The sequence below is a fragment of the Coregonus lavaretus genome, assembly GCF_964263955.1.
Source record: "Coregonus lavaretus genome assembly, contig: HAP1_SCAFFOLD_1729, whole genome shotgun sequence".
NCBI lineage: Eukaryota > Metazoa > Chordata > Actinopteri > Salmoniformes > Salmonidae > Coregonus > Coregonus lavaretus.
The window spans coordinates 85,306-98,434 of NW_028163522.1; the positions used below are offsets into that span (position 1 = coordinate 85,306).

Here is a 13,129-nt window from a genome sequence, read left to right on the forward strand (position 1 = left end):
AGATCAATAACAATACTGTGGAAGTAGACGTAGCTGTCATTGTTTCTGAAATACAATATTCTGCTCTCACGAATCACATTAATCCCAATAAAGCCTCTTTCAGTTAACAATGAGAGAGAGAGAGAGAGAGAGAGAGAGGAATTAGGGAGACAGATTTAGGATAGTGTTCAGAGGGCACAGGGGAGCACACAGGAGCTACATGAAGACACATGAACGGAGCTTGGTTACTGATAAACCATGAAGACACATGAACGGACCTTGGTTACGGATAAACCATGAAGACAAATGAACGGACCTTGGTTACTGATAAACCATGAAGAGAAAGCACTGGCAGAGACACAGACAGGCAGCTGGGATGTTAGGCATACTTTGCAGACACACAGACACTGGCAGAGCTAGGCATGCTATGAAGAGAGAAAGAGAAACAGAGACAGAGAGAGAGGCATGCTATGCTAAGAGAGCGAGCAGGGGGAGAGAGGCCGCCGTAGGTAGACCTGGCTCTCGAGAAGACAGGCTATGTGCACACTGCCCACAAAATGAGGTGGAAACTGAGCTTCACTTCCTAACCTCCTGCCAAATGTATGACCATATTAGAGACACGTATTTCCCTCAGATTACACAGACCCACAAAGAATTCAAAAACAAATCCAATTTTTATAAACTCCCGTATCTATTGGGTGAAATACCACAGTGTGCCATCACAGCAGCAATATTTGTGACCTGTTGCCACAAGAAAAGAGCAACCAGTGAAGAACAAACACAAATACAACCCATATTTATATTTATTTTCCCTTTTGTACTTTAACTATTTGCACTGTATATAGACATAATATGACATTTGAAATGTCTTAATTATTTTTGAAATTTGTGAGTGTAATGTTTACTGTTCATTTTTGTATTGTTTATTTCACTGTTGTTTATTATCTATTTCACTTGCTTTGGCAATGTAAACGTATGTTTCCCATGCCAATAAAACCCCTTAAATTGAAATTGAATTGCGAGAGAGGCATGCTACAGAGAGACACATAGACAGAGAGAGAGAGAGAGAGGCATGCTATGCAGAGAGAGACAGAGAGAGAGGCATGCTACAGAGAGAGACATAGAGACAGAGAGAGAGGCATGCTATGAAGAGAGAGACATAGAGACAGAGAGAGAGGCATGCTATGCAGAGAGAGACACAGAGAGAGAGGCATGCTATGCAGAGAGACACAGAGACAGAGAGAGAGAGAGGCATGCTATGCAGAGAGACACAGAGACAGAGACACAGAGAGAGAGGCATGCTATGCAGAGAGACACAGAGACAGAGACACAGAGAGAGAGGCATGCTATGCAGAGAGACACATAGACAGAGAGAGAGAGAGAGGCATGCTATGCAGAGAGAGACACAGAGACAGAGAGAGAGAGGCATGCTATGCAGAGAGAGACAGAGAGAGAGGCATGCTATGCAGAGAGAGACAGAGAGAGAGGCATGCTATGCAGAGAGACACAGAGACAGAGAGAGAGGCATGCTATGCAGAGAGAGAGTTTTTGTTATGTGTATCACTTTAATGACAATATAATTCTAATCACTTCGCTTTGGCAACGTTGACCTTGTCATTCATGCCATTAAAGCATATTGCATTTGAAAGAGAGAGAGGGAGACAGACACACACACACACACACACACACACAGAGGAAGTCAGACACACACACACACACACGTCTGCATCTTAGACAGATACACACACACACAGAAAGACAGAGTCCGAGAGAGAGAAGAGGGAGAGAGAGAGAGAAGAGGGAGGGAGAGAGAGAGAGAGAGAGAAGAGGAGGGAGGGAGAGAAGAGGATTAGGGAGAGAGAAGAGGAGTAGGGAGAGAGAAGAGGAGGGAGAGAGAAGAGAGAAGAGGAGGGAGAGAGAGAGAAGAGGATGGAGAGAAGAGAGAAGAGGATTGTGAGAGACAGAACATATGAAAGGGATGTATGGACAGTCGTGGTCAAAGGTTTTAAGAATGACACAAATATTAATTTTCACAAAGTCTGCTGCCTCAGTTTTTATGATGGCAATTTGCATATACTCCAGAATGTTATGAAGAGTGATCAGATGAATTGCAATTAATTGCAAAGTCCCTCTTTGCCATGAAAATGAGCTTAATCCCCCAAAAACATTTCCACTGCATTTCAGCCCTGCTACAAAAGGACCAGCTGACATCATGTCAGTGATTCTCTCATTAACACAGGTAAGAGTGTTGACGAGGACAAGGCTGGAGATCACTCTGTCATGCTGATTGAGTTAGAATAACAGACTTGAAGCTTTAAAAGGAGGGTGGTGCTTGAAATCATTGTTCTTCCTCTGTTAACCATGGTTATCTGCAAGGAAACACGTGCCGTCATCATTGCTTTGCACAAAAAGGGCTTCACAGGCAAGGATATTGCTGCTAGTAAGATTGCACCTAAATCAACCATTTATCGGATCATCAAGAACTTCAAGGAGAGAGGTTCAATTGTTGTGAAGAAGGCTTCAGGGCGCCCAAGAAAGTCCAGTAAGCGCCAGGACCGTCTCCTAAAGTTGATTCAGCTGCGGGATCGGGGCACCACCAGTGCAGAGCTTGCTCAGGAATGGCAGCAGGCAGGTGTGTGCATCTGCACGCACAGTGAGGCGAAGACTTTTGGAGGATGTCCTGGAGGCCACTTCTCTCCAGGAAAAACATCAGGGACAGACTGATATTCTGCAAAAGGTACAGGGATTGGACTGCTGAGGACTGGGGTAAAGTCATTTTCTCTGATGAATCCCCTTTCCGATTGTTTGGGGCATCCGGAAAAAAGCTTGTCCGGAGAAGACAAGGTGAGCGCTACCATCAGTCCTGTGTCATACCAACAGTAAAGCATCCTGAGACCATTCATGTGTGGGGTTGCTTCTCAGCCAACGGATTGGGCTCACTCACAATTTTGCCTAAAAACACAGCCATGAATAAAGAATGGTACCAACACATCCTCCGAGAGCAACTTCTCTCAACCATCCAAGAACAGTTTGGTGACGAACAATGCCTTTCCAGCATGATGGAGCACCTTGCCATACGGCAAAAGTGATAACTAAGTGGCTCGGGGAACAATTAATCGAAATGTTGGGTCCATGGCCAGGAAACTCCCCAGACCTTAATCCCATTGAGAACTTGTGGTCAATCCTCAAGAGGCGGGTGGACAAACAAAAACACACACATTCTGACAAACTCCAAGCATTGATTATGCAAGAATGGGCTGCCATCAGTCAGGATGTGGCCCAGAAGTTAATTGACAGCATGGCAGGGCAGATTGCAGAGGTCTTGAAAAAGAAGGGTCAACACTGCCAATATTGACTCTTTGCCTAGACTTAATGTAATTGTCAATAAAAGCCTTTGACACTTATGGAATGCTTGTAATTATACTTCAGTATACCATAGTAACATCTGACAAAAATATCTAAAAACACTGAAGCAGCAAACTTTGTGAAGACCAATACTACCACGACTGTACTGTATTTACAGCTGAAGTCGGAAGTTGACATACACCTTAGCCAAATACTCTGTTTTTCTCTGTTTCTCACAATTCCTGACATTTAATCCTAGTAAAAAATCCCTGTCTTAGGTCAGTTAGGATCACCACTTTATTTTAAGAATGTGAAATGTCAGAATAATAGTAGAGAGAATTATTTATTTCAGCTTTTATTTCTTTCATTACATTCACAGTGGGTCAGAAGTTTACATACACTCAATTAGTATTTGGTAGCATTGCCTTTAAATTGTTTAACTTGGGTCAAAGGTTTCGGGTAGCCTTCCACAAGCTTCCCACAATAAGTTGGGTGAATTTTGGCCCATTCCTCCTGACAGAGCTGGTGTAACTGAGTCAGGTTTGTAGGCCTCCTTGCTCGCACACTCCTTTTCAGTTCTGCCCACACATTTTCTATAGGATTGAGGTCAGGGCTTTGTGATGGCCACTCCAATACCTTGACTTTGTTGTCCTTAAGCCATTTTGCCACAACATTGGAAGTATGCTTGGGGTCATTGTCCATTTGGAAGACCCATTTGCGACCAAGCTTTAACTTCCTGACTGATGTCTTGAGATGTTGCTTCAATATATCCACATAATTTTCCTTCCTTATGATGCCATCAATATTGTGAAGTGCACCAGACCCTCCTGCAGCAAAGCACCCCACAGCATGATGCTGCCACCCCCGTACTTCACGGTTGGGATGGTGTTCTTCGGCTTGCAAGCAACCCCCTTTTTCCTCCAAACATATCGATGGTCATTATGGCCAAACAGTTATATTTTTGTTTCATCAGACCAGAGGACATTTCTCCAAAAAGTACGATCTTTGTCCCCATGTGCAGTTGCAAACCGGTCTGGCTTTTTTATGGCGGTTTTGGAGCAGTGGCTTCTTCCTTGCTGAGCGGACTTTCAGGTTATGTCGATATAGGACTCGTTTTACTGTGGATATAGATACTTTTGAACCTGTTTCCTCCAGCATCTTCACATGGTCCTTTGCTGTTGTTCTGGGATTGATTTGCACTTTTCGCACCCAAGTACGTTCACCTCTGGGAGACAGAACGCGTCTCCTTCCTGAGCGGTATGACAGCTGCGTGGTCCCATTGTGTTTATACTTGCGTACTATTGTTTGTACAGATGAACGTGGTACCTTCAGGCGTTTGGAAATTGCTCCCAAGGATGAACCAGACTTGTGGAGGTCTACAATTTTGTTTTCTGAGGTCTTGGCTGATTTCTTTTGATTTTCCCATGATGTCAAGCAAAGAGGCACTGAGTTTGAAGGTAGGCCTTGAAATACATCCACAGGTACACCTCCAATTGACTCAAATGATATCAGAAGCTTCTAAAGCCATGACATCATTTTCTGGAATTTTCCAAGCTGTTTAAAGGCACAGTCAACTTAGTGTATGTAAACTTTTGACCCACTTTAATTGTGAAACAGTGAATTATAAGTGAAATAATATGTGTGTAAACAATTGATGGAAAAATTACTTGTGTCATGCACAAAGTAGATGTCCTAACCGACTTGCCAAAACTATAGTTTGTTAACAAGAAATTTGTGGAGTGGTTGAAAAACAAGTTTTAATGACTCCAACCTAAGTGTATGTAAACTTCCGACTTCAACTGTATGTACAGTGTGTGTGTGTGTGTGTGTGTGTGTGTGTGTGTGTGTGTGTTCTAAGAGTCAGACAGACAGTTATGAGCCCAGACACAGTCAGATCAGATTACATATAGAGGTCAAAGATATCATGTGTAGGTACAACTTGTGTTTCCTACCATTTCATCATCCTCCCATAACCTACACTAAACACCGCTCCATTTAGCTGGCTGTGTGCCTCCCTCCCTCCCTCCCCCTGCTGCCTGGGTGATGACAAAGTGTTTATATCTCTTCTTCTTCTGCCCCCTTGTTCTATTTTCCTCTACCCTGTCGGCCTTGTCCCCTCCCCTCTCTCCCCCTCTCCCTCATTTTCTCCTCTCTTTCTCTGTTTCTCTCTCCCACTCCCTCTCTTACCCCTCTCCCCTCTCCCTCCCCTCTCTCCGTCCCCCTCTCTCCCTCCCTCTGTCCCTCCCCCCACTGCCTCTCTTACCCCTCTCCTTCCCCTCTCTCCCTCCCCCTCTCCCCCTCTCTCTCTCCCTCTCCCACCACCCCACTCCCTCTCTTACCCCTCCCCCTCCCCCTCTCTCCTCCCTCTCCCTCCCCCTCTCTTGCTCCCTCTCCCACCCCCCACTCCCTCTCTTCCCCTCTCTCCCTCTCTTCCCCTCTCTCCCTCCCCCTCTCTCTCTCCCTCTCTCACCCCCCACTCCCTCTCTACCCCCTCTCCCCTCTCTCTCGCCCAGCTCTGAGAGATAACCGTATCCAGCTCCACCGGTCTACAGGCACAGAGCTGTCCATCACCATCGGAGACGTGCAGCTGTCAGACGAAGGAGAATACACCTGCTCTATCTTCACAATGCCTGTCCGCACTGCCCGCGCCACCGTCACCGTGCTAGGTGTGTGTATGTGTTGTGTGTGTATGTGTTGTGTTTGTGTGTGCGTGTATGTGTGTGTTTCTGTATTATGCATTAACATATTCAATTAGAGATCTTCCGGCAGTATGTGTGCTAGATACAGTAGTGGAGTACTGTATGTAGATTTCTTTGTCTGAGTGTTGGTAGCGTACAGTATCTGTATCTGCATTGCATTAGTCTGTATGTCTGCAGGTATTGCAGAATATTGCATTCTGTCTGTTGTTTGTATAACCTTCTGTTTGTACAGTGCCTATACAAAGGTTCTATCTAGAAAGGGTTATTTGGCTGTCCCCATAGGAGAACCCTTTTGAAGAACCCTTTTTGGTTCCAGGTACGCTATATGACCAAAAGTATGTGGACACCTGCTCGTCGAACATCTCATTCCAAAATCATGGGCATTAATATGGAGTTGGTCCCCACTTTGCTGCTATAACAGCCTCCACTCTTTTGGGAAGGCTTTCAACTAAATGTTGGAACATTGCTGCGGGGACTTGCTTCCATTCAGCCACAAGAGCATTAGTGAGATTGGGCACTGATGTTGGGCGATTATGCCTGGCTAACAGTTGGCGTTCCCAATTCATCCCAAAGGTGTTCGATGGGGTTGAGGTCAGGGCTCTGTGCAGGCCAGTCAAGTTCTTCCACACCGATCTCGACAAACCATTTCTATATGGACCTCGCTTTGTGCACGGGGGCATTGTCATGCTGAAACAGGAAAGGGCGTTCCCCAAACTGTTGCCACAAAGTTGAAAGCACAGAATCGTCTAGAATGTCATTGTATGCTGTAACTAAGGGGCCTAGCCCGAACCATGAATATCAGCCCCAGACCATTATTCCTCATCCACCAAACTTTACAGTTGGCACTATGCATTGGGGCAGGTATCGTTCTCCTGGCATCCGCCAAACCCAGATTCCTCCATCGGACTACCAGATGGTGAAGCGTGATTCATCACTCCAGAGAACAGGTTTTCCACTGCTCCCGAGTCCAATGGCGGCGAGCTTTACACCACTCCATGGAAACCCATTTCATGAAGCTCCATACGAACAGTTCTTGTGCTGACCTTGCTTCCAGAGGCAGTTTGGAACTCAGCAGTGAGTGTTGCAACCGAGGACAGACGATTTTTACGCACTACACGCTTCAGCACTCGGCGGTCCTGTTCTGTGAGCTTGTGTGGCCTACCACTTCACGGCTGAGCCGCTGTTGCTACTAGACGTTTCCACTTCACAGCACTTACAGATGACCGGGGCAGCTCTAGCAGGGCAGAAATTTGACTAACTGAGTTGTTGGAAAGGTGGCATCCTATGACGGTTTCACGATGTTGAAAGTCACTGAGCTATTCAGTAAGGCCATTACTACTGCCAATGTTTGGCTATGGAGATTGCATGGCTGTGTGCTCGATTTTATACACCTGTCAGCATCTGGTGTGGCTGAAATAGCCGAATCCACTAATCTGAAGGGGTGTCCACATACTTTTGTACAGATAGTGTATATTCATGTTTATGAATATTTTGATTCTGTATATTTGTATTCTTCTTTTCACTCAAGTCATTTAGATCATTATTGTGGAGTCACTACAATGTTGTTGATCCATCCTCAGTTTTCTCCCATCACAGCCATTGAACTCAGTAGCTGTTTTAAAATCACCAATGGCCTCATTGTGACAACCCTAAGCAGTTTCCTTCCTGTCCTGCAGCTCAGTTCAGAAGGACGACTGCATCTATGATGTGTCTGGCTGGTTTAATACATCATCCACAGTATAATTATTAACTTGACCAGGCTTAAATCAATATTTAATGTCTGATTTGTTATTGTTACCCATCTACCAATCACTGCCCTTCTTTATTTTGTATATGTATTTATTAAATACCCCCATTAGCTGCTGCCAAGGCAGCGGCTACTCTTCCTGGGCTTTCGAAAAGCTCCCTGGTCTTTGTAGTTGAATCTGTGTTTCAATATTTGACTGATCGACCTTACAGATGTTGTATGTATGGGGGACAAAGGAAGGGTTAGTTAGTAAAAAGTCATGTCAACCCCTATTTTTTCACACAGAGTGAGTCCATATAACTTATTATGGGATTTGTTAACTCAAACGTTACTTCTGAACTAATTTAGGCTTGCCTAAAAAAAGGGGGTGAATACTTATGCAACGACTGAAATTTAGTTATTTAATTGTTTTTAATTTGTAAAAAAAAAAATATTTGGTGTAGATCAATGCCAATTTTTTTTTGGAATTAAATCTATCTCAATCCCGCTTTGTAACGGAACAAAATGTGAAAAAAAGTTGAAGGGGGTGTAGACTATAGGCTCTGTATGTCCACTGGTTGGATTCCATTCTGTCTCTTCTGTATGTCTGTAGTGTAATTCTGTACTGTGTTCTGTCTGTCTGTAGTGTAATTCTGTACTGTGTTCTGTCTGTATGTCTGTAGTGTAATTCTGTACTGTGTTCTGTCTGTCTGTAGTGTAATTCTGTACTGTGTTCTGTCTGTATGTCTGTAGTGTAATTCTGTACTGTGTTCTGTCTGTCTGTAGTGTAATTCTGTACTGTGTTCTGTCTGTATGTCTGTAGTGTAATTCTGTACTGTGTTCTGTCTGTCTGTAGTGTAATTCTGTACTGTGTTCTGTCTATGTCTGTAGTGTAATTCTGTACTGTGTTCTGTCTGTATGTCTACTGTATGTCTGTAGTGTAATTCTGTACTGTGTTCTGTCTGTATGTCTTCTGTCTGTATGTATGTCTGTGTTTTAAAGGAGCAATCTGGAATTGGTACATACATTTTTACAGTAGCCGAACTTATAAATAAATGCCTCAAGAGCTTAGTTCAAATATCTCTGTCTCTTTTTATCTCTCTCTCTCTCTCTCTGTCAGGGGTCCCTGGTAAGCCCCAGATCTCTGGCTATGAAGACACCGTCCAGGAGGGGGGTAAGGTCACCCTCACCTGCACCAGCTCCGGGAGCAAGCCCCCCGCCAAACTACGCTGGTACAGGGACCAGGAGGAACTCACAGGTAAGGAGAGAGAGAGAGAGAGAGAGAGAGAGAGAGAGAGAGAGAGAGAGAGAGAGAGAGAGAGAGAGAGAGAGAGAGAGAGAGAGAGAGAGAGAGAGAGAGAGAGAGAGAGAGAGAGAGAGAGAGAGAGAGAGAGAGAGAGAGGAGAGAGAGAGAGAGAGAGAGAGAGAGAGAGAGAGAGAGAGAGAGAGAGAGAGAGTCACTCACTCACTCACTCACTCACTCACTCACTCACTCACTCACTCACTCACTCACTCAGCATCCTAAATGGCTCCCTATATACGGAATTGGGTGCCATTTGGGACGCAGTCAGCATGTACTATTAGGATATATTGAGTGACATTGGTTCCTGATAAACCATGAGAGGACAGAGGAAGAGCTGCAGATAGTGAAGTGGAGAGCATCCCCCTGGTGTTGGAAACGTTATGAGAGGAGAGCATCCCCCTGGTGTTGGAGTCTTTATGAGAGGAGAGCATCCCCCTGCTGTTGGAGTCTTAATGAGAGGAGAGCATCCCCCTGGTGTTGGAGTCTTAATGAGAGGAGAGCATCCCCCTGGTGTTGGAGTCTTAATGAGAGGAGAGCATCCCCCTGTTGTTGGAGTCTTAATGAGAGGAGAGCATCCCCTGTTGTTGGAGTCTTAATGAGAGGAGAGCATCCCCCTGGTGTTGGAGTCTTAATGAGAGGAGAGCATCCCCTGTTGTTGGAGTCTTAATGAGAGGAGAGCATCCCCCTGTTGTTGGAGTCTTAATGAGAGGAGAGCATCCTCCTGGTGTTGGAGTCTTAATGAGAGGAGAGCATCCCCCTGGTGTTGGAAACGTTATGAGAGGAGAGCATCCCCCTGGTGTTGGAGTCTTTATGAGAGGAGAGCATCCCCCTGGTGTTGGAGTCTTAATGAGAGGAGAGCATCCCCCTGGTGTTGGAGTCTTAATGAGAGGAGAGCATCCCCCTGGTGTTGGAGTCTTAATGAGAGGAGAGCATCCCCCTGGTGTTGGAGTCTTAATGAGAGGAGAGCATCCCCCTGGTGTTGGAGTCTTAATGAGAGGAGAGCATCCCCTGGTGTTGGAGTCTTAATGAGAGGAGAGCATCCCCCTGGTGTTGGAGTCTTAATGAGAGGAGAGCATCCCCCTGGTGTTGGAGTCTTTAATGAGAGGAGAGCATCCCCTGGTGTTGGAGTCTTTAATGAGAGGAGAGCATCCCCCTGGTGTTGGAGTCTTAATGAGAGGAGAGCATCCCCCTGGTGTTGGAGTCTTAATGAGAGGAGAGCATCCCCCTGGTGTTGGAAACTTTATAAGCTCAACGCTGTGTGACAGAAGTGTGTGTGCATCTGTGCCCTCGCTGCCCTGACGCTGCACTGCACACAGATCACGCACACACTGGGCCCTTCAGCCAGAATTACAACTGAAGAAAGGGAGCGAGGAAAGGCTGAGGAGAGGAGCATCATGGGTCAATGTGTTATTATGACACCCTCTCATACAAAGTTTGCGTCCTAAATAGCACCCTATTCCCTGTGTAGTGCACTACTTTTGGCCAGATCCTATAAGGCCATTTGGGACACTTGAGGGCTGTGCTGTAAGAAGCTAACTGAGAGAAATGAGCGCATAGATCGCTACTCACTGCTGCTCCTTTGACGGGTTTACAGAGGTTAAAGAGGCTCAGAGGGGAGGGAGAAAGAGGGGGAGAGAGAAGCGGGGAAGAGAGAAGAGGGAGGGAGAGGGGGAGGGGGAGAGAGAGAAGATGGGAGGGGGAGAGAGAAGAGGGAGGGAGAGGGGGAGAGAGAAGAGGGGAGGGAGAGAGAGGGAGAGCGGGAGAGAGAGAAGAGATAGAGGGAAAGGGGGAGGGGGAGAGAGGAGGGAGAGGGCCGTATTAGGAGAGAGACAGGAGAGGAAATATGAAGGGAACGAGATAGAGAAAATGTCTGGGTACATTTAGTGCACTACTTTTAACCAGTTAACCTCCAGAAGCAGTTCAAGCCATATGGGTTCTGGTCAAAAGTAGTGCACTAAATAGGCAATAGGGTGACATTTGGAACGTAGAGAGAGACAATATAGGCTATGAGGGAAGGGTCTTAAAAAAAGAAGGATGATGAAATGGTTGGGAGATTGAATGAATGGAGGGCTAAGAGCTGTGAAGAGGTTTTAAATATGAATGTTCTTGTTCTCTATGTAAAGGTAAGGGGCTATTGGTCAGCTGATGGAATTCATATGTCTGCATCTCAAATGGCTCCCGATTCATTGTTTAGTGCACTACTTTTGACCAGAGCCCTATGGACCCTGGGCAAAAGTAGTGCACTATATAGGGAATAGGGTGCCATTCAGGACGCTGGCATAATCAACATTTATGGTATCATTATGGTAGATCCCCAGAATTGAACCGTAGCCAGCCCCTGAGTGTGAGTGTGAGTGTGAGTGTGAGTGTGAGTGTGAGTGTGAGTGTGAGACAGAGAGAAAGATAAATATCCTCCATAATATATTACTGAAATATTACTCAGTCAGTCAGTCAGTGATATTTCTGTATCTTGAATAGAAATTAATATGACATGCATCTTTTCATACAGTGGTAGTATTATATAATACAGCGTTAGTATTATATCATACAGTGTTAGTATTATATCATACAGCGTTAGTATTATATCATACAGTGTTAGTATTATATCATACAGTGGTGGTATTATATCATACAGTGGTAGTATTATATCATACAGTGGTGGTATTATATCATACAGTGGTAGCATTATATCATACAGTGGTGGTATTATATCATACAGTGGTAGTATTATATCATACAGTGGTGGTATTATATCATACAGTGTTAGTATTATATCATACAGTGGTGGTATTATATCATACAGCGGTAGTATTATATCATACAGTGGTAGTATTATATCATACAGCGTTAGTATTATATCATACAGTGGTGGTATTATATCATACAGTGGTAGTATTATATCATACAGTGGTAGTATTATATCATAAAGTAGTATTATCATACAGTGGTAGTATTATATCATACAACGTTAGTATTATATCATACAGTGGTAGTATTATATCACACAGTGGTAGTATCATATCGTACAGTGGTAGTAGTATGTCATACAGTGGTAGTGATATATCGTACAGTAATACTATTTTATACAATTGTAGTATTATACCATACAGTGGTAGTTTTATGTCATACAGTGGTAGTATTATATCATTCAATGGTAGTATTATATAATCATTATACGCAATGACAGTTAAACGATAGCCCATGGTGACAATTTGTGTGTATGTGTGTGTGCGTCTATCTGTGTGTGTGTGTGTGTGTGTGTGTGTCTGCATATGCACGTACAGGCCGTCCTGACGTGGTGGAGACTAATCCAGGTGAAGCCACCTACACAGTGATCAGTGAGCTGAGTCTGACCGTGGGCCGTAATGACGACAACACCCTGATAGCCTGTGCTGTGGACCACCCTTCTCTGACCCAGGGCGACAAGAGGACCGAACAGCCCATCAGAGTCCTGTGTAAGTGCTGCCCCCCACTGGCCAAGCCCTGCCACTGCAGCCTCATGTATACCATCGTCAAACTGTACAGTGGCCCTTTCGCTGTTGGATTTCATGGATTCCTTCCTTCCCATCCTCTCATCGCCTCCTTTTGAAAATGACGGAGGGAAGCGAGGTGAGGAGAGGAAATGTGGAAACAGGATCCAAGGAGATATATGCCTGTAAGAAATGACTCTCCTTATGCAATTATGCCTCTGCCTCTCGGTACTGTTGCTACTGCTGGTCATACATATACTGCCACCTGCAGGGGACTCGTATGTTTACCATACTGTCAGTGCTACATCTGGGTCAGTCAATCACATTTAGTTTATAAAGCCCTTTTTACTACTGCAGTCGTCACAGAGTGCTTTACAGATACCCAGCCTAAAACGCCAGAGAGCAAGCAATGCAGAGGCAGAAGCTGGGTTAGGCTATTATGTTAGTTTGCTCATACCTGTGTGTAAGAGTGTGCATGTGTTTGTGTGTGTATCTTCTCCATTGTATTTAATGTAACCGTATGTTGGGTCTTTTCTCCAGTCACCCCAGACGTCACTATCCAGCCTGAGAGTGATCTGCCCAGAGAGGGAGAGAAGTTCATTATGCA

The 13,129-nt window shown here is 44.9% G+C and overlaps 1 protein-coding gene across 1 annotated transcript in view; it reads left to right on the plus strand.

Annotated features, from left to right (window-relative positions):
• The window catches only part of LOC311118028 (cell adhesion molecule 3-like), a gene marked incomplete at both ends in the record, with an annotated part of 53,250 nt that extends 40,125 nt beyond the window's left edge, over window positions 1-13,125 (plus strand). The window contains 4 exons of the mRNA XM_084192910.1: window positions 5,838-5,990; window positions 8,870-9,007; window positions 12,337-12,507; window positions 13,063-13,125. Of these exons, the coding sequence (XP_084049036.1) occupies window positions 5,838-5,990; window positions 8,870-9,007; window positions 12,337-12,507; window positions 13,063-13,125 (525 nt within the window). The remainder of the gene's footprint in view (window positions 1-5,837; window positions 5,991-8,869; window positions 9,008-12,336; window positions 12,508-13,062) is intronic.
• Between the last annotated feature and the right edge of the window lie 4 nt (window positions 13,126-13,129).